The sequence below is a fragment of the Mustela nivalis genome (genome assembly GCF_964662115.1).
Source record: "Mustela nivalis genome assembly, chromosome: 19".
Lineage (NCBI taxonomy): Eukaryota > Metazoa > Chordata > Mammalia > Carnivora > Mustelidae > Mustela > Mustela nivalis.
Genome location: NC_139038.1, coordinates 10,757,084 through 10,784,494, shown reverse-complemented (window position 1 = coordinate 10,784,494; position 27,411 = coordinate 10,757,084). Strand labels below are relative to the sequence as shown.

General features: G+C 42.3%; 1 protein-coding gene across 7 annotated transcripts in view; it reads right to left on the bottom strand.

The window, feature by feature from the left end:
* Nucleotides 1-27,411, bottom strand: part of GTF2I (general transcription factor IIi) — a gene marked incomplete at its 3' end in the record, with an annotated part of 104,048 nt that overhangs the window by 44,226 nt on the left and 32,411 nt on the right. Inside the window, exons 7-12 of one of the 7 annotated variants that reach the window (XM_082712625.1) lie at nt 24,625-24,679; nt 24,128-24,171; nt 14,362-14,439; nt 5,916-5,975; nt 3,829-3,885; nt 1,923-1,985 (exon numbers count right to left, since the gene is read on the bottom strand). In XM_082712625.1, coding sequence (XP_082568751.1) covers nt 1,923-1,985; nt 3,829-3,885; nt 5,916-5,975; nt 14,362-14,439; nt 24,128-24,171; nt 24,625-24,679 — 357 coding nt within the window. Of the gene's footprint in view, nt 1-1,922; nt 1,986-3,823; nt 3,886-5,915; nt 5,976-14,361; nt 14,440-24,127; nt 24,172-24,624; nt 24,680-27,411 lie in introns of those variants that run through there. The other 6 variants (XM_082712626.1, XM_082712627.1, XM_082712628.1 and 3 more) reach the window with 6 other exon arrangements.

Genomic DNA, 27,411 nt, shown 5'->3' with positions numbered 1-27,411 from the left:
TGCTATAAAAGCAAGTATTGATTTTCAAAGCAATTTTAACGGCTTGCATCTGCTTTAAGCATTCATAAATCCACCAGGTTACCAGTCTTATTGAAAAGTTTTCTTCTAGGGGCGCCTGGGTGGCAGAGTGGGTTTAGCGCCCCTCTTGGATCTGCCTCAGGTCGTGAGACTGAGTCCCACATCAGGCTCGTGCTGCGCGGGGAGCCTGCTTAAGACTCTCTCTCCCTCTCCCTCTGGTCCCTCCCTGACTCCTGCCCTCCTGCTCTCTCATAAAAAAGTTCTATTTGGGCGCCTGGGTGGCTCACTGGGCTAAGCCTTTGCCTTTGGCTCAGGTCATGATCTCCGGATCCTGGGATCAAGCCCTGCGTCGGGCTCTCTGCTTGGCTGGAAACCTGCTTCCCCCCTTCTCTCTGCTGGCCTCTCTGCCTATTTGTGATCTCTATTGCTGCCAAATAAATAAATAAAAGACCTTTTTAAAAAAGTTCTATTCTAATTATTTAAATAATCATCTATTTTTCCTATCTCTACAGAAAAGACAAGGTTCTGTGTGTATAGTATTTACATGCTCTTCAGACTTCCTTCTTTGATACCTGAGGTTTGTAACTAAAAAGCAATTAAATTTGAGAACTTAATGCTGCCTACAAACAATTCAAAATTGCTTTTCGGTTAGTAAAACTATATTAACGATACAAGAACTATGTAAGTAATACTGAGATACGAACACATGAAGTATGAAATAAATTTTCATGAGAATCATCAACTTCTATTTCAGAAGCAATGAAGACAAACATTTCAAGTAGTATGAAATAGCCAAACATGATAAATAACTAAATGACAAAGGAGACAGGTTATTAAAGGAGAGAGAGATACAATTAAGAAATGTGAGGCTGCAGGAAAAAAAACAAAAAACAAAAAACAACCAAACAAAACAAAACCACAACCCTCCCCCCAAAACTCAAGTACCCAGGTGTGTGGTTATCTGGGGCAGGATGGGGGGAACCTCTGGAAATGGTTTGTGCATTTTAAATGCCTGTCATAATGCTGGATGCTGAAAACGTCTAATTTTGCACGACTACATATACACATATATACACGTGTGTATTTATTATATATAAAATTACTTTGACATGAACAGACAATGAACAGACCTCCAGCGCTGAGTTTAGGGGCCTTACAACAGGGCGGTAAATGAAACCTCACGCAGCGCGGTCACTGCAGTGCCTGTGTTTTACCTCAGGAGAGAAGTACGGGGCGGCGTGGGGCAGTGACCGAAATGAAAGGCAGCTGCGGGCACTCAGCGCTCCCTAACCGTGGGGGGCGATCCTGCTGATGACCCTGTACCCGCTGGCGTTCTACGGGCTCCTGGCTCCTCTGCATTCCCGCAGCACCCTGGAAGAGGACACTGCGTTCGAAGCCACTTTAGCTGAAGATACTACTTCACACTCTACTGGTCACGACTGCTTCGGGAGCGGTTTGGGAAGCCAGAGTCCGCACGAGCCTCCCGCCGTTTCCTAGGGCCGAGGGACCGCGAACTAACCCGCCTCCTGCCCTTCCCGTCACTGAGGCCGCGCGGGCTGGTCCTCCGCCACGACCCAACCACAGCTTCTAACATCTGGTCTCGCGTGCGTCTCCACTGCTCCTACGCTCGCACTTATTTTCGGTTCCCGGTGACGGGGAGGGACAGCTCCGTCCACCCGCCGGCCGCGGCTCGTGCTCACGGCCCGCGCAGCCTTCTCGAACCCCCACGGCCGGGCTGCGCGGCCCGGACCTGCGCCGCGTCGGTCACAGACACATACAAGCTTCGGTTCTTTCCCCAGGTTCCCGCTGAGAATGAACGAGATACAGACTTAGCGACGTGAGTGTGACAAGGACTTTTTGGACCGGAAGTACACTTGTGGAATCAAGGCTTTTAGGTAACTAACCTTCAATAGTCACCTCAACTTCGGGGTCCTCACTTGTTTCTGAAGGGACATGCTGAGTAGAATCTTGAAAAAAATAAAATTCTAAAATGACATTCATTATAAAGCACTTTCTGTATGTTCCAACATTGCACTGATTTGTTACTCCAAAAGCAGCCTACAAGAACATTTTTACTGGCATCTGAATTCAGCTCACAGTTGTCAGGTTACAATATCTGACCCTTTTCACGGCAAACAGGGATGAGAGAAAACAAAAGGACAAACGCTGGGCACCCGGGATAATACCAAATTACTGGCACGAAGCATTAATGAACTCAAAACCCTCGGATTTTAGAAGAAGGCGATTATAATGCTGTCACTATTCTTTTCCTGCTAGAACTAAAAAATGCTAGGACAGGCACAAAGGCTTTTCTCTCTTGCTTACTATTTCCCCTCTTTTTTTTCAGAAACCCTAGGAGTGGTTTACATCATTAAATAAAACCACAATCCACACTTCACTTCGGGGACCTTCATATCAAGACAATGACCGGGACGGAGGCACACAGGATTCTATCCCCGAACTTGATGTGGGACTTAGAGATTTTATTTCTATCTGTGTTACTACACAAAACCGATGTACATCAGAACGTTAGTGCTGGAAAGCTCAGCTAGAGAGTATTCCCATCGACTCTCTTCTCATTTTGCAAAGGTTGAGAGAGTCGTTGATCTGCCAAAGATCATGTTCACTTGTTAGTAAAGGGAAAAAAGACCAGAACCCAGGTTCGACTCAACTCTGTTCATAATGCACTGTGACCAAAAAAATCTCAAACATCAAGTATGTCAAAGCCTAGTTATCTGGTGACAGCACTGGGGACTGCGGAGCAACGCAGACTGCCTGAGGACTGCCTGGGCCGGGCGTGGCCTGCACACAGGTAGCCCCCTGTGGCACGCGGACCGCCCAGCTAAAACGGAGATGTTACAGATGTTATGGAGGAAACATCTAATTACCTGTACAGAGTAAGACATCAAAAAAAAAAATTCATCATAGAATTTTCTGTAAAAAGATCTCAAAAAGAAACGTAACTGAATTTGGAAAGCTTAGTCAACATTCCAGGGTCCTTAAGACCTCTCTCTCCTCAAAAGAGGGTAGAAATCAAATTATTTATTTAAAAAAGTTAAATAAAAAGCACATAAAAGAAATAAAAATTTATCGTATAGATTCCTGTTTTATTCCGGGGGGGAAAAGGCACAACATGACCAGTTTATGAGAGAAATCGTAATTCTAAAACGAGAGTCAGGTACCTTATGCCAGTCATGCTGGAGCTACAGAAACTGCTGAGAAAAAGGAAGCCATTCGGCAAGGTAACAGTTTCACTTAAGATTGAGAGAATTTCAAGAGCCGCACCACAATTCAGTATTTCCTCAGTGCCACAACCAGAGGAGGACTGGCTGGGAAACAGACAGTGAGTTCCACACAGGGCAGTCGTGGGGGTGAAAATAAGCAGAAAGAAAACCCCTCCTTTATTTATCTTATACGGAAATACTACTCTCTTCTAAAAAACGGCACCATTAAATAAAATGTCTGAGGATGAAGTATGAGCAGAGCCCATCATACTTGTCGGTCTGCGATACTGGAGCCATCCCTTTCTCAAGGGACCCCTAACATGGCACAAGACGCTCAGGATGAGAGGGCAGCACTCTGCGCCGTGAAGTTTTACCGACCACTTCCGTTTCCGTGCCCACATGTTTTATCACTCAGTAGAGTAAAATGTGTATGTAACACCTTAGGACTAAAAAAATAAACCTGTTGGCTAAAAAGGCATACTGTAACAATCACCTTTTGGGTTCCAAATAAGGTGTTTTAAGGGTAATATTTCATAGAGAACAAACGTAATACAGATACTGCAAATTAAAAACCCTTGTATCTAACCTTCTGCGGGTGCTTCCATTTCTGTTCCTTCGTTGCCTTCTGAAGAACGGTGGCTTCCTAAAGAGAAAATAAACCACATGTACTAAACCAGTAAAAACTTACACTGAAAGAAGAGAAACTAGGCAACAGCGCAAATCATTTAACACTTAACCATACGACACATACAAACTGATTAATTCTTTCGCAGTTAATTCCAACAATGTGATCTAATTCAGAAAAGACATGTAACACTTCTATTTGAAAGTACAAAGAATTATTTTAAAATGTAAATAGATAAAGTAAACCTAAGTAGGTTTGGGGATTTAATAGTATTTACTATAACTATACAATAAAATTACTGATAGATGTTGGAATGTGAGATACAGAACAATTATGGTTCAAGGTACCATGCTCATCTGTCAATGACGCACACACAGAAACACAATCAGAGTGAATGCTATCTTTGCTCACAGACTCTATTAAAGTCTACATAAACAAATTCAGGTTTTGCTGTGAAATGTTTCCTGCTTTCCATTTTTACAATGGCGGAAGCTATGGAAACTCAATCCCCATTATTTAATCAAAGTTGTACTAAAAGGAAACTCGTAAGTTAAAATTTAAGATACTACCTTTAGTCTCAAAAGCATTTTAATTCAGGTAATATAATCTGCCTGCTTCTAAAAACTGGAACATAAAGCAATGTATCAGGTTAGGCAGTCACAAGGTAAACAGGCTCACCCTACCAGAGCAGAAGCTTACTCATAAATAGGAAAGAAGGAACCTACAACAGAGAGCCACTTAGGATTAATTGCCCAAACTGCCCCAGAATATTCATCCTCTGTCCTTAATGTCTGAGCTGCAAACATGGAAAAAGCTGGAAATCACTGCCTTCGTGGATCAATGAATATACGTCCTAGGAGTAAGAGTAAGTCACACAGGGGAAGCAAAATCCAATCTGCCTGGCCATCCCCTGGGTACGTGAACTCCAAATGTACTAAAGGTGTGACCCCCTCGGACATAGGTTTTAAGTATATTTTATTTTAATTTTTTAAAGAGCATCAGTTATGGTTTCAAAAACTCCCATTCAATACCTAGTACCTTTTAACTTAAAAAGCCACGCTAAAGTCAAATACTTTGGGTTTCTGAATGTCTAGCTTTATGAAGCCATAATAATCTTGGGGTTCTCTTCCACTTACTCCATATTATAAAAACTCACCTGAGCTCAAATGCTAGGTAAATCTATAAATCTAGAGCCACGGTTTATTCTTTAAGTAACTTTTAAACTATGCTTTCTCAACACACAGTGACCACCCTCCCCCAACACCTTTAACGTTAAGATCTGAATTCATGGAGCCTCTTGACTTTTGACTGTAAAGTCAAAGAAAACAAAAGATGTGAGGTCAAAGGAGATCATGAGGCAGAGAACAGGGCTTCACAGGAAAGGGGGGGTCAAGTTACGAGACTCTTCCACCCTGATATCACAGAGTGCGTGTCAGCAAGGATTGTGTCCTTTCTGTTCTCTTTTTAAATCTGAAATAAGCAATTGCATCTACAGTCAAAGTAAACTTAAAAAAAAAAAAAAAAAAAAAAAAATTCTACTCGACCACAGCCAGAATAGACGTAAAAGTAAAAGCCATCACAAACAGCCTACCATCCTCAAGTTAGGGCACACCATCCAAAAATTCCCAGAAAAGGATTCAATTAATAAATGCAGGGATTTATTTACAAAGTGGTCATTTCACAGATCTTTCTAAAAACTAAATATCAACATGACCTTATCAAATTTACAGTACTAGCTATACAATAAACACCGTATTTCTGGCTATTCTGATATAAGGTATAAATGTGTACTTTACCTTAAATATGAAAGTGTGTCATGTACCCATTTCGAGATTCATTACTAGATTCACAAAAGGGAAAATTGGTTTTGAAAAATTGTTGCTTGTGAAGTTCATTTATGTTTAAAAAAAAGGCCAATACATTTTCTTTTTCCTTTTCCATTTAGAAAAGTAACAATACAGATATTAATACTAAAACACAGTCTGTGCGATATAAAGAACATCACATCAGAACAGTTATGTGCGAAAACGGAAGCAAAAAGGTTATACCTTGCAAAGACTTCGAAAGGGGAAGTTTGTCATCAACATCATCAGTTTCGGAAGGGCCTGCTTTGGAATACAAAGATAATACTTCAAAAGTAATCCCCAAAATATATTTTGGGTCACTTCAGTAAACAGATTTGGGTGAGAGAGATGGAGTAATACAGCCTTTTCATGAACCAAAAAAAAAGGCAAAATGAAAAAAAAATGTATGACAAAATGAATGGTGTCGATGCATGGTCTTAGTGAATGGAAAAGGTGTACTCAGATAAATTCATTTATAGACAGTCTATTTTGAAATTTTGAAAATGACCAGACATATATGAATTGAATGGGAATGACATGTCTAAAACGGTGGACATGGGTCTTTCTACCCAGTAGATGGCTGGTTTCTAACAGCAAAACTATAACTTTCCACTTCACACAGATTGTAACTGCAGATCTATCACACGAGGTGTATTTCTTCCTTCCTTTGCAAATATTTAGTGCTCGCTCCGGCAGCACATATACTTTACAAATATTTAAATTTTTTTTTGTCATGCTGAAGAAAACTGCTGAATCAATTGTTATACCTTCCTCGGAATCTCTAAATTCATGTAATTAAACTATCAGTAAGCCTGAATATCCACTGAAACAGAAAACAAGACAAACTAACAGTTATTAATTCATAATTCCCTCTTTCCTGCAGATCCATAGGACTCCTTAATAACTTCACACTCTCCTTCCTAGTTACTAATACATAAAGCATTTTGAGTCAACTAAACCTTCATAGAAGGCTATAAAGATTTTGACAACACATTACATGCAATATCAAGCTTGTTAGTGATGAGAGTGATCAATCTGAAACAGACAAATCTAATGGCTACTTAAAAGAAACAATGTTCCCAAGGCTGTGACCTCAAGTCCTGTGATGACTACAGGGAAGAAAAAAAAAAAAACCAAACCAATGTTCTTGTACTAAAATGAATACAAGACACTTCACTAACTCTGAATCCAGCCACGACCGTATTTTAAGACTTTTGAAAAGTACCAACTCATGAGAAATACCACAAAGACCCAAACTACACCTTATAAGTAAAGAATATGTTGTAGAAGAAAAGTTCAGAGAAAATGCACAAACTGCATTTGAAATTTCAATTAAGAGCAAGACACGGTATGAAAGAGACTTGAATTAAATGCCAAATTCACTGCTTCCTAGTCCTCTGCTCCTGGGTAAACAAAACACAGAAAACAATTAAATGACAGCCAAGGGTGTTACTTGACCTCTAAGTTCGGCTTTAGCTGCTTTTTCTGAAGTCTGGCTCCACAGTATTCTCAGCATGGTTCTGGTCTCATCTTTTAAAAAGAAGGTCCTCCTTAACATCAAGTACATTCTTGTACAATGTTCAATGTATAGGATTTCTGTTTTAAATAGCCCGTTTACTTCTGAATTCTAATTACACTAATTATATTACATTCAGAGAACTTAAGATTATCTGTGAACAAGGATAAAGTCCATTTTTGTAAAAGAGTCTTGCTCTGTAAATTGATGTGCTTGGTGCTCAGGTCTACATGCGCCATCACTTAGCTTCCATTTCTAAACCGGAGAATGCGCATTTCCTACTTACAATCTGCAGGTGTTCATCAGCGTGATGGTTTAGTAACTGACTGTCACTCGTTAGAATCTCCCACATGACTGGGGTGCCTGGGCGGCTCAGCAGTTATCTGCTCAGGTCATGATCCCAGGGTCCTGGGATTGAGACCTGCACCGGGCCCCTGGCTCACCAGGGAGCCTGTTTCTCCCTCTGCCTGCCACTTCCCCAGCTTCTGCTTGCACTCTCTGTCAAATAAGTAAATCTTAAAACCTTTTAAATAATGCTTAAAAACCTTAAAAAAAAAATCTCCCATGACTGAGATCTACAAATTTTAACAACTGTGTCAAGTCTTTATTTTCATTTTAATCTTGAGACTATACTGTAAGGTATATACAAAGGTGTATGTTTGTGTGTCTGTGTATATACTATACAGTACACATTAACAACCACTGTATCAACCACTATAACAACCCATGTAGTTTAACTTTCTATACCTATTACTTTTTCCTTCTTTGGCCTCAAATTAATATTGTTAAGCTTGACTTCTAGTAGTTATATGTGCCCAGGAGACCTTCACAGATCACTATCCTCTCAAACTACCTATGTTTAATTTTAGCTATGTATGCTTTAACACACACACATACATTTTATTCATTCTAAGGACACTCAAAATGCAAGTGTTAGCTACACAGTCATGAAATCAAACAGTCCTAACGCCCCCATGTGAGGACCACCACCCGAGAAAGCACTGGCAAGGGCACAGATATTTAGGAGGCTATTTTAAAATGCTGAAAGTTTTGGAAGAAAACATAAATGTCCAATGCAGAAGAATGAACAAATGAATTACGTATACTGTACAACAATACTATTAAATATACAAGTGATAAAACGAGTTCATCTCAAAAACTCAAACCAAATGAGGGACATACAAGTTGGTATGTACATACTAACATATATACCGTGATACCATTTGTGTCAAGCTTAAAAACTAGCAAAATACTAACTATAAAACGCATGTGCATGGAAATACTCAGAGAGACACGTCTGTGGGAACAGATACGTAGGAAAGGCGTAAGATCCTTCTGGCTAAGGGGCAGCCTGCTGGCTTTGTTTCAGCTCGGTCAGGATCGCAGGGTCCAGACTAGACCGCACATGGAACCTGCTTAGTATCAATCCTCTCTCTTCCTCCCTTTGCCCTTGCAGCTCCCCCAGAGAAACCCAAACAAACCTTTACTGATAAGGATGACCCTCAATTTCAAGAAAATGGTTAACTTGGAGGAACAGAACAGAAAAGTAGAGATTTGGGAGAGCCCAAAGAAGAGGGTCAATTCCGGGGCGGGAGGGGGGCGGGCGGGGGGTCAAAAGACGAAGATGCCCCAAACCTGGGCAGATGTACGTTACGTCTTTAGGTTTCAATATTTCACTTTAAAATAAAGTATTTTAGAAATACATACAGCAATGCAAATAAATGATCTGCAAGCACACCTAACAATAGGTCTCAGAACCTTTGCTGAAAGCCTAGGGGTGTCCAGCTGCACATTCGATGGAATAAGTTGATTCTGGGGTTGTGAGTTCAAGCCCCAAACTAGGTGTAAAGATTACTTAAAACAAACAAACAAACAAAAAACCCAAATAAATAAAAATATTTTTTGAAAAACCGAAGCCTAAAACAGTACATGCAAAAGGATTCCACTTACATGAAACACAAAACCAGACAAAACTACGGTAGGTCGCTACAGGTCAGGAGAAGGGTCACCACTGGAAGTGGCTGCCTAGAAAAGCGCCCGAGGGAAGGAGCTTCTAGAGACATCGGCACCTAATGACAGCCCTTCCAAAAGCACGAGGAAACACGGACCCAGGGTCAGCCGGAGATGTCAGTGCTGTTTAGAATGGCTCGAACAAGGAGACAGAAGTAGCAGCAGAGACAGCAGACTTAAAGGACTATCAACCAACCTTAACAGAGTTAAAATAACTGAAATTATGAAAATAGTATTCTCCAACCACAAGAGAAAGAAAATGAGAATCAGTAACAGAAAAGACACCGAGGAGTCCACTAGTATGTGGAGATTAGAACTACACACTTCTTAAAAACAAAAAACAAACAAACAAACAAAGCCAACTACACACTTGTGCTATGACCCACGAATCACAATACTGGGTCTCTCCCCAAAACATACAAAAGCACTAATTCAAAGGGATCTATGCACCCCTATGTTTACTGCAGCATCACTTACATTGGCCAAATTACGGAAGCTCCCAAGTGTCTATAGATGGATGAATGGACAAAGAAAATGTGGAATCCAGAGAGAATGGAATACTACTCAGCCATAAAAAGAATGAAATCTCGCCACTTGCAATGACATGGGCAGAGCTAGAATATTGTGCTAAGCAAAGTCAGTCAGTCAGAGAGAGACAAATACCCTATGATTTCACTCATATGTGGAACTTCAGAAACAAAACAAACGAGTAAAGGGGAAAAAATAACAGAAAGACAAAGGGAGAAACAGACTGCCCTAGAATTAGGGCAGTTTTGATGGTCACAGTTAGGGAGATACTACTGGTATCTAGTGGGTAAAGGCCAGGAAAGCTACTACACCTTCTGCAACTCACAGCATAACAGAGATACCCACAGCAGTGAACTGCTTGATCAAAATGTCAATATTGGGGTGCCTGGGTGGCTCAGTGGGTTGGGGTCTCGGCTCAGGTCACGGTCCCGGGGTCCTGGGATAGAGCCCCGCGTCGGGCTCTCTGCTCGGCGGGGAGCCTGCTTCCTCCTCTCTCTACCTGTCTCTCTGCCTATTTGTGATCTCTGTCTGTCAAATAAATAAATAAAATCTTTAAAAAAAAAGAAAAAGAAAAAGTCAGTATTGACAAGCTTGAGAAACCCTGAGCCAGAGCAACCAAGAAAAACAGACACAAATTTAAAAAGACTGAAAATGAGAGGGGCATCACTATAGACCCTGAAATATTGAAATTAAAACAACAACAACAAAAATGCTTAAGGCAACGTAGTCAGATTCCCTTAAAAAAAAAAAAAAAACAAACGGCTTAAGCTCAATCAAGACTACGCAGGGGCGATTGTGTGGCTCAGTGGGTTAAAGCCTCTGCCTTTGGCTCAGGTCACAGTCTCAGGGTCCTGGGATCGAGCCCCACATGGGGCTCTCTGCTCAGCAGGGAGCCTGCTTCCTCCTCTCTCTCTGCCTGCCTCTCTGCCTGCTTGTGATCTCTGTCAAATAAATAAATAAAATCTTTAAAAAAAAATAAAAAGGGAAGAAGAAATACATAACCTGAACAGCCCACAACTATTATAAGAAATTTAAAAATCAAAAAATAGACTGAGTTTAAAAAGTTTCCATTATGGAAACCAAAAGGTCTAGGTGGCTTCACTGGCAAATTTCGCCAAACACTAAAGAACAGAATAGTAGCAAATCTACAAAAACACTGCTCCATTACATCACTTCCCAATCCATTCTACTGAGGCCAGTATTAACCAAAACCAGATACAAAGACATTTACAAGGAAAGAAGCCTTCTGACTCATATAGCTTAAAATCAATAATATATAGGAAGAATACATTATAGCCAAATAGGGTTTACTATCCCAGTAACGCATGGCTGGTTTAACATTTGAAAATTAGCATCAATCACCATTTTAACAAGAGTAAACAAGAAAAACCCATATAATCATCTCTAGAGATGTAGAAGACCTTTTTTTTCTTTTTAAAGATTTTATTTATTTATTTGACAGACAGAGATCACAAGTGGGCAGAGAGGCAGGCGGTGGCGGGGGAGCAGGCTCCCCACTGAGCAGAGAGCCCGATGCGGGGCTTGATCCCAAGACCCTGAGATCACGACCTGAGCTGAAGACAGAGGTTTAACGCACTGAGCCACCCAGGCACCCAAGAAGACCTTTTTCTTTAAAAAGATTTTATTTATTTATTTATTTATCAGAGAGAGAGCGCACACAAGCAGGGGGAACAGCAGGCAGAGCAGGCAGAGGGAGAAGCAGGCTCCCTGCCAAGCGAGGACAGTGCAGGACAAGATTCCAGGACCCTGGGATCATGACCTGAGCTGAAGGCAGACACTTAACCAACTTAGCCACCCAGGTGCCCCTAGCAAAGACCTTCTACAAATTTGACATCCAATCACTACAAGCACAGACAAACGAGAACTTCTTCAAACAGATGAAAGGTATCTATGAAATCCCCACGGCTATTCTACTGAAAGATCTGGACGTCTACTCTCACTATTCCTGTCCGACACAACACCAGAGGGTCCCAGAGAGCGCAATTAACACAAGGAAAAGGAAGGAATGACATTGTCTACTTAGAAAGTCCCAAAGACTTTACCCACAAGTTGCTAGAACTAGTAAGTGAATTTTAACTGAGTCACAAGATACAAGGTCAGTACCTAAAAACTGGAGTCTCTCTGGACTGGCCATAGTTGGAAGTGAAATGTACAAAACAGTTCTATTTTCAGTAACAACAAAAAACATTAAATATTTAGATGTATATCTTACAAAATGTACATTACAGGATCTCTCTGCCAAAAACAAACCTCTGAAAAAAGAAATCTAGGAAAAGCTATAGAAGCATGGTCATGAACCAGAAGAAGGGGTATGAAGGGAATTAGCCAGAATCAGCTGCATGGACTGACCACAATCTCTACCAGTATCCCTGCAGTTTTCCGAACAAATCACCAAGTTGATTTTTACAACTCGTATGAAAAGATAAAGGAGCTAAAATAGACCAAATAATTTTGGGAAAGAACAACAATTCTGTAGGACTCCCACACTCTGATTTCAAGACTTACTGGATGCTACAGTACTCGACACATGTAGAAGTTGGTCAAAGGAGACACAGCGATCAATGGAACAGAGCCATAAAGCTAATGCAAAGGAAAAGAACAGTCTTTCAACAAACGCTACTGGAAAATCTGGATAGCCATACACTCAGGTTGGAACCAAACATCCTCCACACCACACACAAGTTAGGCCTAAACTGATCGAAGACCTAAACGTAAAAGTACACAATTTTTATAAAACACAGAAGACACGTATTATCTAGCTCTTACCTTCAACTGCACCTAAAGTACTACATTTCAGGCCATCTCTCCCTCTACAAACATCCGATTTCCAACCCTCATTTTCCAGTCTTCACCTTGAATCACTCAGCCTACAGTCTCAAAAGGGGACAGGAAAGCTTCTATACTCGTGGCTGAAAATAACCCAACTCTGAACAGGCAGTAACCAAAGATAAAAGCAGACCTTTTTATTGTAAAAATAATCTGTGTTGAAAAAAAGACTATTTCATTCAACAGTATTTATCAAATTTATGTCCATGTATTAGGAAGGTACCAACGGCTACTTTTATAAAGGCTAAATTTTTTCCAAAATTTTAACTGTTTAATTAAAACTTCACAGAACTGTCTCAACCTGTTAGCCATGTGATTACTAACATCACAAGAATAAAATGTGCAAAACTGACCAAAAAAAAATGAAATTCACTATTAAAGTTTAATATATGTACATAGGTATTCACATGACTGCAAATCAGAATAAATTCATTCATAAAACTTTCACAATGCTCCAGAATTCATAAGAGTTTATCTTTTTAAATGAGCTACAAGTAGCAGGCAAATCACAAATCACAAGTAAACGAGGTCTCTAAGACACTCACTAAAATGGCTAAAAAGAAGACGACTGACAGGACAAGTGTGGGCAAGGATGTGGAACAACTCGGAAGTACTCATACATTGCCGGTGGAAATGTAAAATAGTACAAGCACTGTGCAAAACACTTTGGTGGTTTCTTACAAAATTAAATACCTACCATATGTCCCAGCTATGCCATTTCTAGGAATCTACTCAAGAGAAATGAAGGCATATTTCCATACAACAATTTGCACAAAAATTCAAAGCAACTTTGTTTTTAAGAGCCCCCCAAAGCAGACACAACCAAAATATCAATATACAAAGAGATAAACAAACTGTGGCAGACAGACATGCAATGGAATAATCCTCAGCAACAAAATGGCATTAGTTACGGATATATGTAACACTGTGGATGAATTTCAAAACAATTATGTGGAATGAAAGAAGTCACACAAGAAAACAGTACATACTTTATAATGATTCCACCTACAGAAATTTCTTAAAAAATGGAAACTCAAGTCCAATGACAGGAAACAGATCAGTGGTTGGCTTGGGAGGGCAGTGAATTGCAACAAAACACAAAGGAACTTGAGGGTTACGGAAATGTCATTATCCTGACTATAGTACAAACAGATTTATGGGTATATACAGACAACGACACTCATCAGCTTTTACACTTTAAATATTTTCAAGTATTTTATGCACCTCTAAAAATAAAATGGACTATAAATACAGAAAACATTCTTCTCAACTAAAAGTCAATGATGGGTAAGAGCAAACTGCATTATTACGCCACAACCTTTAACAAGCGAGCAGAAAGATGTGGAACGAGGTGAGAAATTATAGCCAAAACTTTATGAAACTCTTACCTTTTGTAGATTATTAAGATAATGATAATGGTCACACAGGTATTTTTTATTGCACAAACAGAATATTCGAGGCTCAGAAGACCTCTTGTGTCTTGCAAATAACACTAGAAACTAGAACTGAATTCTAAATTGTGCCACAACTTTTGCTTGCCTTTCAAGAACATTAATGGCTATTTTACATCTCCCCTGTAGACAGATGACTTATTTCACTGCCACATTTTGGAAATCTAGCTTATTCCAGTGATAAATTATAAGCATGCATGCCAATCAAGAAACAATCCATAAAGCAATATTAAATGAATTTAGGCAATTGGTAAATTTGAACAACTTTTGAAAAGAAAAACGGTATACACAGCATTACCTTGAATGTTATATTGATAGTAATCAGGGTCCTCTGATTCTTCTTTTACTGTCACAGCTGCCATCTCCAGGGAAATACCTGTAAAAGGAAGTGAACGTACCTAATTACACTTTAGGGCATGCAGGTAGACGATGCAGGAAAATCTCTCCTGCCCTAATAATGCAGAGCAACACATACATAAAGACTGTGAAAAGACAAAAGTTTGGTAGGTATAGCAAAGGGGCAAAAATCATCTAAAATCCCAACAAAACAAAGTTCTGTTACTAATTTTCTGAGATTATTTGCTGCTAATTTTTTTCTCGGATTTCTTCTCTCTGGATTTGAAGAACATCAGTCATACTTCACTTTTCACACAACATTAAAATGCTTTTACAGGGTCACCTGGCTGGCTCAGTTGGCAGAGCACACGACTCCTAATCTCATGTCCTGAGTGCAAGTCCCACACTGTGTGCCAAAATTACTAAAGGAATTAGAAAGACGTTGACAAACTACTGAAAATCCCGTGTAGCGGCACCTGACTCAGTCAGGTATGCATCTGTCTTGGCTCAGGTCATGGTCTCAGAATCAGACTTGAAGCCCCGCATCAGGCTCCATCCTGGGCAGAGAACCTGCTTCAATTGTCTCTCTTCCTGTCCCTCTGCCCCCTGCTGAAAGGTGGAAGGCAGGACTTGTAAACCTCCGTTGTAATGACTCAACAGTCCGCAGTCAAGATGGCATAACTGTAAACCATTTTCAGAAGATACAATGATTTTTCTTCCCTCCTAATAAATCCCTTTATGAACAAGGGGACAAAATGTACCTTTCTGCCTAACGCTGTGCCTATGGTTACGACAGATAATTGGACGTGGGCCTCTGTGGCTATAACAAAAGCACACACCGCCCACCCGCACACGCATGAAGGCTCACTGTGTGCGGCTCTCCAGCGGTCTGACCCTGAGCTGGCGCTACGTGACGCGAGCAGCTCGGAGGGAGGATCACCAACTGGAAACAGCCAGGAAGAGCTAGCTTTCCATGCCAAGGGACACTTATCCCTAACGCAACAAGCAATTGCCAGCAGGAGACGGGTGTGCTGCCCATGACGGCAGCAGAGAACAGTCTGGAACCCTGAGATTCTGCGGGCCATCCCTTGACCACAATAGTGCTCATCAGTAAAGAGAAAAATGAAAGCAAACAAAAAAGGCAAATCCACCGGGGATTTAGACGCTTCGGGAATGAAGGTTCGCGCGGCCCCAAAGAGGTGAACGGCCTCACCAGCTACCATCCTGACTGAAGGCAAAGGAAGTGCAACGTAATGGGCAATGAATTCGAGAAGGTATTAATTTTTGTGACAAACTGTAGAAATGTGAACATGTGCCTATTTTCTCCCATGTTAGGAATGTCTTTCTGCAAATGCAACGTATTTGGGATATAAACTGTTCTTCCTTCTACTGTGCATGATTATTTTACAAGTTTTGTTCGGCTTCCGTTACCATGCAGCCTCTTGGAAAACGAATATTCAAATCGGTTGAGAGTGAATCTGAGACACAAGTAACACAGCTCCCGAATGGACACGACTGGACACTGCTAGGTCTCCCAGAGACAGGCACGAGGCCTGTCAGGACCCTGGAAGCCCTCATTCTGGGGAGAGGCCAGAAACGACGGACTGCGTGCGAAAGAGAGCCGCATCCTGCCCGCCCAACGGCTGTTCTGCTCTCGGTAAGCCAAGTGTGTGGAGGCGGGTGCGGCCGGAGCGGCCGGAGGGAGCAGCCAGTGCGGTCACGACGCTGTTGTCCCAGCTCCAGACACACCCCCAGACCCTGCTGGAGCCTGGACTGCAAACCAGTCTGGCTCCTTGCAAAACTCCCAAGGGAGCACAAGAGGGGGGAAGCTACAAGGCCAGAACAGAGACCGTGAACCGGCAACGTCCTTTTGGCTTCTTGTCCGCATCCTATTCCGGTCAGGGTCACAGACCCTCCGTCAACCTGGAGAAAGCAGACCCTTCCCATAGCAAACAGCAAGACCCAGTGGCAATTTTCCCACCACCACCAGAACCAGTTTTAACACGTCCCCGTCCCTTGAGACACCAGCACCACCCAACAGTCTGCCCCCTCAGCAGCAGTCAGAAGCCAAGTTCTAGGGGCGGCAGCCCATTCCCGGGGTTGCTCCGCAGCTGATACTTGATCATACTCCTCGTTGCCAAGCTAGTGATGAAAACTGGCTCATCTTTATGGTGGGTTTTCTCTACGGCTTCTCTCTCCTGACCAGACCATGACTGTTATACCCAAGACATATATACCAGGAAAAAAAAAAAGTAAAATGGAAATATCAAAAGAAATTGCAGAATAAATTGAGAATATGAAGAAATACAACATCAGGGAGAACAAAGAAACCTTGGGGCGCATGGGTGGCCCAGTCATTAAGCCTCTGCCTTTGGCTCAGGTCATCATCTCAGGGTCCTGGGATTGAGCCCCGCATCAGGCTCCCTGCTCACAGGAGCCTGCTTCTCCCTCTCCCACTCCCCCTGCTTGTGTTCTGTCTCTCGCTGTCTGTTTCCCTCCCTCTCTCTGTCGCATCAATAAATAAAATCCTTAAGAAAAAGAAAAAAGAAACCTCTGTGAGAGCGCTGCTATTACATCCATACATAAAGATGGTTAAAGAATTTAATAAAACAGGACTTTTCTCAATTCAGCATGCTCATATTTAGATAAAAACTATTCAGGAAATGACTATGTGAATAAAAGAAAAAACGATGTATAAAATGGTGACTGAGTTGCAATCAACCAAAAGCTAAACAGAAAACTGAGATCTCCTGTGGCATGAAAAAGAAAGGGAAAAACCTTCTGTAAAACAGTGTAATCGATTCAAATATTTCCTCCCAATGAAGATATTCAATGCCACCCTTCCTGCACATCTTCCGAAAAACCAGGACTTGGCCTATACGTCACATCCACAGAAGTTCCCGTTCTCTCTCCTCAACACCCCTCTCTCACACAAGCACAATTAATACAGCCTCGCCCTGGGGCGCCCGGGTGGCTTGGTCGGCTCAGGTCAGGATCTCGGGGTCATGGGATTGGGCCCCCAGTCGGGCTCCATGCTCAGCACGTAATCTGCTTGTCCCTATCCTCTCTTGCTCTCAAATAAATTAAATCCTTAAAAAAATAAATAAATACAGCTTCCCTTTCCCCAACTACCTACCCCCAATGCCAATAGCTGCCACCGAGCAAGGTCGGCAGCTGCGTCAGGGAGGCCCCGGGAAGCAGAGGAGGCTGGCAGGACGAGGAGGGGACTCTCAGGAGGGGCAGGGGGCACCAGGGGGCACCAAGGGGGGGCATTAGGAGACGGAGCTGGATGAGGGGGCGAGCAGAGTGGGGACAGCCCAGTAGGGAGGGTCAGAGCGGCCGTGAGGTAAGGAAGGTGGTGAGGAGCCATGGGTTAGACAACAGGACGGGGGTCACATGAAGTCATACTAAGAAGGTGTGGCTGGCAGGATTCTCACTCTAACAGAAGGGAATTATACAAGAAAAGGAGCAGGGGAAACCCCTGGGATGTCGAAGATCTGTAAAACGTAAATGAATGCATGTGTGTGTACGTGCATGGAAACACCCCAGGCACACACACCGGTTCCCACACATCGTCGCTGCGGAAGCTGCAACATCCCAAATGCAATAAGCACGCCCAGCACGGAGACCCTGTTGTCCTAACACCATTCAAAACGGAACCGGGGCTTCTCGGGACGGCAGACACTAGAGCCGGACTACAGAGAGAGCGAGATAAACCTTGACCACCTCCTATTGCAACAAAGTAAAAAGTTCTTGGGGCTCCTGGGTGGTTCGGTTGGTTAAGTGTGTGCCTCTCGGCTCAGGTCATGGTCCTGGGGTGCTGAGATAGAGCCCCGCACTGCGCGCCCTGCTCAATGGGGAGACTGCTTCTCCCATTCTTGCTCTGTCAAATAAATTAAAAAAAAAAAAACTTAAAAAAAAAAAGTGACACTAAAATAAAAACTTTAAAGAATAATAAAAAACGTATTGTTTCCCATGGTAGGATTTCTGCAGCGAACGAGCACTGCCTTACAGACAGCAGCAGAGTCACGGCCCTCGCACTCCCAGGGGAACAGCAACCAGGACTCCACCGACGGGAACTGCCCGTTCACTGCCGTTTTATTAAAGCAGCAAAGGGTCAAAGAGCACGTGCACCTCAAAATTTAAGAAAGGGGCGCCTGGCTGGCTCAGTTGGTTGGAACTCCCGACTCTGAATCTCGGGAGTTATGAGTTGAAGCCCCATGTGGAGTATAGAGATTCCTTAAAAACAGAATGCTTAAAAATAAACAAATAAAGGGGCGCCTAGGTGGCTCAGAAGGTTAAAGCCTCTGCCTTCAGCTCAGGTCATGGTCCCAGGGTCCTGGGATCGAGCCCGCATCGGGCTCTCTGTGCTTCCTCCTCTCTCTCTGCCTGCTGCTCTGCCTACTTGTGATCTCTGTCAAGTAAATAAATAAAATCTTTTTTAAAAATAAATAAAATAAAATGGTAAGAATTACCAAAGCATCACCTGTAAGAAAGCAACAATTCGGCACCCATGAAGAATCCCTGAAGCCGCTGCCTCTAGCTCCTCTTCACTGGGTCTGAGCAGTGTCGCCAGTCTGCCGACACAACTTCATCTTTGTTGGATTTTTTATCTCCCTTTCTTAAACAGACTAAGCATTTTCTCTTGCTTCTTGAATCTCTGATCATTAATTTAAGTCCAGTACAACAACCCTTCATCGTCTGTCTTGCGAACAGCAATTCTTTGTGTCTCACATGTCCTCCGGCTCACTTTGGCCGACGCTGCCACCCTTCAGTTTTAATTCTTTCTTAGCCAAATGTAGTACTTAGCAATTATTCAAAGGATTACTACCTTTTTTCCCCCATAATGCTTTTAATCTAAACTCTTACGGTATCTGGACTCTTTCACATGTCACAAGGTCAAGTCAGACTCTCGGTATCTTGTTCGCAGTTCTCTAGCTGATTCTCTGGTGTTCTGCACACACAATCCAACCGTCTACAAGTTAATGGTACCTCCACTTCCTAACTACTTACCCCTCATCTGTGCTGGTTTGTCCTAGAAACTGGTAAGAAACTGGTGAAAATGTGCCTCTTTGTCCTACAAAGGGTGCTCCCGTGGTTCGCTATTCATCACAACGAAGGGCTGGCACTTGCAGTTCTGTACGGTAGCCCGGGCAATCAGGTTAAGGACTTCTGCAGTCTTCTTATCATCTACTCAAAGGATATAGTATTTCTAATTTTTAGTAACATGAGAACGTGAGCGTAGAGATTTCCTAATAATATCCTTGTGTTCCTAGATGAACCTTAAGTCTGAAGTTCACTGTATAAGGTGATTTCTTTTAAAAATTTTATTATTTAGGTAATCTCTACACCCAACATGGGGCTCAAACTTAACTGCCCTGAGATGCAGAGCAGTGCCATGCTCTGCCAACAGAGTGAGTCAGGCAGCCCAAGTTAACGTTTTAACTAAAGTGAGAGCAGAGCAGGGCGCCTGGGTGGTTCAGTCGTTAAGCATCTGCCTTCAGCTCAAGTCATGATCTCAGGATCTTGGGATGGAGCCCCACTTCAGGCTCCCTGCTCAGCGAAAAGCCTGCTTCTCCCTCTCCCACTCCCCCTGCTTGTATTCCGTCTCCTGCTGTGTCTCTCTCTGTCAAATAATAAAACCTTTAATGAAACAAATAAACAAAGTGAGAGCAGAGTAAAAGCTACATGATGACCAGCTCTGCAACAGCGCAAACTCGGATATAACGAAATTACAGTTGGCTTCCGTCCTGCAAGAGGTCAAACAGGAACGTCACTATTTTAGTGAAATAAAACTGCATTTGACCCAATTAAAATTTCTGTACCCCAGCTAGAGCCTCTGCTCAGGTTTTACAGGGCATATATGCCTTCAATAAGAAAATGCAGTAAATGTCCCATTTCTCACTGCCAATCACCAAAGCTCATTATAACTGATATTCCCAGTAATAATACAATGATTATTACTTTGGCTCAGGTCATGATCCCGGTGTACAGGATCAAGTCCCACGCTGGGCTCCCTGCTCAGTAAGAAGCCTGCTTCTCCCCTCGTCTGTGCTTTCTCTCTCTTTCTGTGCCAAATAAATAAAATCTTCTAAAGAAAGAAAAAAATCTTAACAAAGAAATTGTAATCCAGTCAGGAAGAGCTGTATATTTTATAAATAAGCAAAACCACCTGCGCCCTAGAAATGGACATGACAAGAAAGGAAACATTAAAGTACAACATCCAAGATCATGATCAGTTCTCAAAGAACCTGAACGGTAAAAATCAGTTTAACTAGACAGTCGAAGTGGGAAAGGGGAAGTACTGAGAGACAGTGAAATAATCATATCCTTATTGTTCCGTATGTTAACAGATAACAAAACCAAACCTTGAAATAACATGAGCTATGTACGGTGTGCTGCTGGTCTAAGACTGGGATTCAAGTTTAAGGGAACAGAAATATACCTGGTTACCTGCTGTTTGAAAGAGGTGCTTAGGCGATCTGATGGGGACTGGACAACTTTTCAATAAAGGACACCCAAAGGGCACTGGGGCAGTGGGGCATCCACACACAGAAGGATGAAATCAGACCGTTCCCTGGCAACCCACGGAACAATGAACTCAAACAGGCCTGAGGTTTAGACATAAGAGTTAAAACTGTATAATTCAAAAAAAAAAAAAACACAGCAGGGTAAAATTCCTCATAACCTCAGGTGAGGCGAAGAGTCTGGGTTTTCTCAGATGTAACACCAAAGCCCCTGGTGATAAAAGGAAAATTTGTAAAACTGAATTGCAACAAAATGAAAATACTTTTAGGTTTAAAGGAACACCATTAAGAAAATGAAAACACGAGCCACAGAGTAGAAAACTACATTCGCAAAAGATGGTTTCTGATTTAAAAAAAAAACACCTATATCCAGAATATGGAAATAACTTTTATAATTTAAAAAATTTCAATAAAAAGAAAATGGGGGGGAAGGGGAGAAACAAAGAAGGAAATCTTAGCATCTGTAACAACACAGACAGACCTACAGGGCGTCATGCTGAGTGAAATAAGTAACCAGTCAGACAAGACGAAGACCGTATGATTTCACTTATACGTGGAATGTAACAGACAAAACAAAGGAACAAACAGACTCTTAAATACAGAGAACGGGTGGTTGCCAGAGGGGAGGTGTGTGGGGGGACAGGCAAAACAGGGAAAAAAGATGAAAAGGTACAAACTTCCAGTTATAAAAAAATCTAAGTCATAGTGATAAAAAGTGCAGCACAGGGAATATAGTCCGTGCTGTAATAATGCTGCACGGTGACAGGGGGTGGCCACTCTTAGTATGGTTGAGCACCGAGCCACAGAGAGAATTGTTGAATCGTTACATTGTACACCTGAAACTAACGTAACATTGTATGTCAACTCCACTTCAATAATAAATAACAAAAAAAGAAAGAAAACAACATTAATTAAAGAATGAGCAACAGATTTAAAAAGACGTTTCATCAAACTAATACAGGAGTAGCTAGTAAGTACATGAAAAATGATGTTCAACATCGTTAAGAAAATGCAATTAAAATCACAATTCTAGGACTTTCTAAAAAAAGGCAAAACGAAGGCGGCCGTAAAAAGATCAGCAAGGGACAACCGGGTGTTAGAGGAGAGGCAGAGGACAAGGGAGAAGGCAGAGGAACTATCCTGTGTGCTGCTACAATAATAGATGCACGTCACTATACACTTACCAAAACCCACAGGATGCACAAGACTGATCCCTAATGTAAGCTATGGCTTTGGGTGATAATGTTTCATCATATTTAATACCCTAATGTGGGATGCCAATTTTGGGAGGGAGGGTTTTCATGTGTAGGGTACAAGATACATGAAAACACCCTCCATATTTTTTGTTCAATTTTGTTGTGAACCTAAAACCGCTCTAAAAATAAAACATCTATTTAAAAGCATAAAAAAAAAAAACCCACACAATGAGATACCATGGCATACTCAATAGAGTTGTTGTAACAACAACAACAACAAAAAAGACAATACCACGTGTTGGCCAAGATATGGAGAACTGAAGCCCCCGTACAGGGCTGCTAAGAACCTACAGCTACTGTATAAAACAATTTGTCAACTGCTTGTAAGTTGAGCACAGAGTTACCAAGAACCAGCAATTCACTCCTGGGTGTCTATCTACCCAAAAGAAATGAAGACAGACATATTTCCACATAAAAAACAAAGCTGTAGGGACGCCTGGGTGGGTCAGTGGGTTGAGCCTCTTCCTTCAGCTCAGGTCATGATCTCAGGGTCCTGGGATCAAGCCCCACATCGGGCTCTCTGCTCAGCAGGGAGCCTGCTTGCCCCTCTCTCTCTCTGCTTGCCTCTCTGCGTACTTGTGATCACTCTCTGCCAGAGAAATAAAATCTTAAAGAAAAAAAAAGATGTGAATGTTCACAGCCATGTTATTCAGAACAGCCAAAAAGTGGAAACAACTCTAGTGTCCACCAAACGATAAATGTACTGGACAAAGAAAAGGTAGTGTATCTGCACAACAGAATAATCTTCAGGTATGAATTACTTCTGTACACTATGACGATCTCGAAGATGAGCCTCCCAACATATGCAACTCCCTAGTGTAGGACTGCACACTCTCTGGCAATGTCCAAGTCACCTACGAAACCCAAAATTAGACTAACGGTGGGAAAAAGCTTTCTACTTGGGCACCAGGTTTCCATTTGGGATGACAGACATGTGCCAACAATACATTATCTCTGCAAAACTCAGCAGGTCTCCAACATCACTGAATTTATACTTGGGGCAGGTCAATTCGGCGGCACACAAGACTGTACCTGAAAAAAGCTATCCAAAAACTCTGTATGAAATAAGAGTAACAAACATGACATTTAAAAATAAGAAACTGGGGGCACGTGGGTGGCTCAGTGGGTTAAGCCGCTGCCTTCGGCTCAGGTCATGATCTCAGGGCCCTGGGATCGAGCCCCGCATCGGGCTCTCTGCTCAGCGGGAAGCCTGCTTCCTGCTCTCTGTCTGCCTGCCTCTCTGCCTACTTGTGATTTCTCTCTGTCAAATAAATAAATAAATAAATAAAATCTTAAAAAAAAAAAAAAAAAGAAAAGAAAAGAAAAAAGAAACAACACCAGAAACACCGTAGAGTTCAAAGCAATCTCCCTGGAGAGCAGAAACGGGCAAAGGGGGTGGGGAGGGTAAGGTGACATTTGCTCAGCTTGTATAGAAAGAGCTGACGTTTTACACTATTAATCCTATACAACTGGGGAGAAACCTAGCAAGGAAATTTTGTTAACCAACAGGTCATTAATTAGCTAAAAACTTCTGGCTAAAATTCAGTAAAAAAACTATCCAGGTTTTAGTATATTATTTGGTAACATTAAGAAATAATGTCTGGGCGCCCAGGTGGCTCAGTTGATTAAGCCTCTGTCTTTAGCGAAGGTCCTGAGCCCAGGATCGTGGAGTCAAGCCCCGCATCGGGCTCCCTGCTCCCTGCTCCTGCGCGCTCTCTCTCTCTCTGTCAAATAAATAAGTAAATAAAATCTTTGAGAAAAATTTTTTTTTAATTTAAAAGAAAAGTCACTGCTGGAATAAATTTATTCTGTCTGCTTCTCGTCAAAACATGACAGTAGAAAGAAAAAAAAAATCACAGTAAATAATGAGTCAAAATCCAACCTTCTAAATTAAGGAAAAGGCTCTCTTAACTTCATAGTAGAGTCTAAAGGCGCTAGTACATACCAGAATCTTCTGTGGGCTCAGTTTTCACTTTGACGGGGCCACAGCTGAAAGGAAGAGAAGGCGGGATGAAGGTGCGCGCCGGTGCGGCCGTCCACGCGCCGTCCACGCGCCGGCCACGCGCCGTCACACAACATCACTCACCTGACCCAGCTTAACGCAAACCTGACTCTACGTTAAATTGACTTGTCCACTAAATTTAGTACTTCAGATTCCGATCAGTCTCTATTGGAAGCAAGTGTAACGACGTGCAAACTCCACTTTACTCCTCCCTCCTCCCAGTGGAGCCCAGTGAGGCTAGCAACTCATCCCGACAGCTGCCCCCAGGAACTATGTAATGAAAAACCGCATTCTCGCAGGACCCCAAATGAATCAGCCGAGTATTAACCTTCAAGATATATGATATGGGCCTTTTTAATATTCTAATACCTCAAGATTCTAAAAACTAAAGGCGCTGCTGGGGTGTGGAGGTTCACTCGTACCGCGCAACTGCACATTACCTTCCACCGGGAGACAGCATGGACCTTTCGGCGTCTGTCACCATCACACGACCACCTATGTACAAAAAAAAAACAAACCAGTAAGATTTAGGTTTCGCCAACACTTTCAACAGGACTCCTATTTCCAACGTTCTTAAACGGAGAATGAGCGAGGGCAGGAGCGCTTGCAGCTCTGGGTCACACCGGAGTGAGTGCCGTGTGAATCGGCGCAACAGCGGCCTTCACTCTCTCCCCGTAGGGAAGGGAAGTGAGAGTGCGGATCGGCCAACAAGCAGCTTCCATCCCCTCAGTCACCAGCATCCTCTCCCCTTAAGGAAAAAGCTCAAATTTTTATCGGTGAAACAAACAGAGCAATGCACTATGATTCCAGCAATCCAGGAACGCCCTAGTGGCACTGGAGCGCGGACAAAGATCGCCAGCAGAGGTATGTCTGGCTCGGAACTGGCACAGTGACTGCCTGACAAGAACAGGACTTCTAGGGGCGCCTGGGTGGCTCAGTGGGTTAAAGCCTCTGCCTTCGGCTCAGGTCATGATCCCAGATTCCTGGGATCAAGCCGCACATTGGACTCTCTGCTCAGCGGGGAGCCTGCTTCCTCCTCTTTCTCTGTCTGCCTCTCTGCCTACTTGTGATCTCTGTCTGTCAAGTAAATGAGTAAAGTCTTTAAAAAATAAATAAATAAAGTGTGTTTAAAAAAAAAAAAAAAGAATAGGACTTCTATTTGAGCGTGATGAATATGTTCTAAAATTGGGGCACCCTGGGTATCTCAGTGGGTTAAAGCCTCTGCCTTCTGCTCAGATCATGGTCCCAGGGTCCTGGGATCAAGGCTGCATCAGACTCTCTGCTCAGCAGGGAGCCTGCTTCCCCCCTCTCTCTGCCTGCCTCTCTGCCTGCTTGTGATCTCTGTCAAATAAATAACTAAAATATTTTAAATAAATAGAAAATTTGGAATTTTAATAAAACAAGACAATAAACCTTTACTTTCTCAATCTTATAGAGAACATCTACAAAAAAGCAATAGCTAACATAATGACAAGAGCTCAAATGTCTTCCTCCTAATATTGAGAAGGTGAGGTCTGCTATCACCACTTACATTCGGTATTGTATTGGACATTCTGGCTAGAAAAACAAGATTAAGAAATAAAAAGTATCCAAATTGCAAAGAGGTAAACTGTCCCAGTTCACATACTTCGTGATGCACTGCGTAGAAAGTCCAGAAACAAACAAGCAGGGCCCACTGACTGTCAACAAAAATGCCAAAGCAAGAAAGGAGTCTTTTAAACAAACTGTGCTGGAATGCAATTTACAAGCTTACCATTTGCCATATACAAAAATTAACTCAAAACTGACCACAGATCCAAATGTAACAACTCGGGCTATAAAACTTACTGAAGAAAACACAATACACCCTCATGACCTTGTGTTAGGCAACAATCTTGGATACAAGATCAGAAGCACAAGTGATAAAAGAATAGACCAAACTCTGTAGAAATTAAAAATTTCTGTTCCGTACAGAACATGATCAAAAGACAAATTGTAAAACTAGAGAAAATGTATTAAATCTACATCAAAAATATAAAAAGAACTCTTACAACTCAGGAACAACACTACAAATAACCCAATAAAAACACATGGAAAGGACCTGAACAGACCTTACTCCAAAGGATATACACAGTCGCTAAAACATGAAAAGATACTCAACTGTCCAAACCACAGAGACGCACCACTTCACATCCATTGGGATGGTTAAAACCAAAAAGACAGTAGCAAGTGCTGATGGGGCTGTGGAGAAACCGGAACCCTCAGACAATACCAGTAGGGACATAAAATGGTACAGGCACCTAGAGGGTGGCTTGGCAGTGTTTCTAAAGCTAAACGTAAAATTAGTCTATGACTCAGCAAGTCTACTACTAGACATGTATACCAAAGCGAAATTAAAGCCTATGTCCAGACAAAAACTTATCCAAGTAGGTCTATGGTAGTATTATTTGTAACCGCCCACTGGAAACAAACTAAAGGCCTATCAACCCATGAATGGACATGAGAGGTATATTCAAATGTAGGAATACTTACCATTCAGCAAGAAAAATGAAATAACTAATATTTTTTAAAGATTTTAAAATTTGGGGGCACCTAGGTGGCTCAGTGGGTTAAAGCCTCTGCCTTCGGCTCAGGTCATGATCCCAGAGTCCTGGGATCGAGCCCCACATCGGGCTCTCTGCTCCGCAGGGGGCCTGCTTCCTCCATGCTCTCTGCCTGCCTCTCTGCTTACCTCTGATCTCTGTCTGTCAGATAAATAAATAAAATCTTTAAAAAAAAAAAAAAGATTTTAAAATTTTATCTGACAGAGTGAAACACAACAAGAGAGGGAATGCAAGCAGGGAGAGTGGGAGAGGGAGAAGCAGGCTCCCCACCGAACAGGGAGCTTGATGCAGGGCTTGATCCTAAGACCCCTGCATCATGACCTGAGCTGAAGGTAGATGCTTAAAGACTGAGCCACCCAGGCACCCCAGGAAATAACTACATATACACCCAACAATCTAGATGAGCCTTGGGGCATTTGGGTGGCTCAGTGGGTGAAGCCTCTGCCTTTGGCTCGGGTTATGGTCTCGGGTCCTGGGATCGAGCCCCAGATCAGGCTCTCTGCTTCGTGGGGAGCCTGCTTTCCCCTCTCTCTTCCTGCTGTTCTGCCTACTTGTGATCCCTCTGTCAAATAAATAAATAAAATCTTAAAAAAAAAACACTAGATGAGCTTCAACTGAATTAGGCAGAGTGAAAGACCGTCTCAA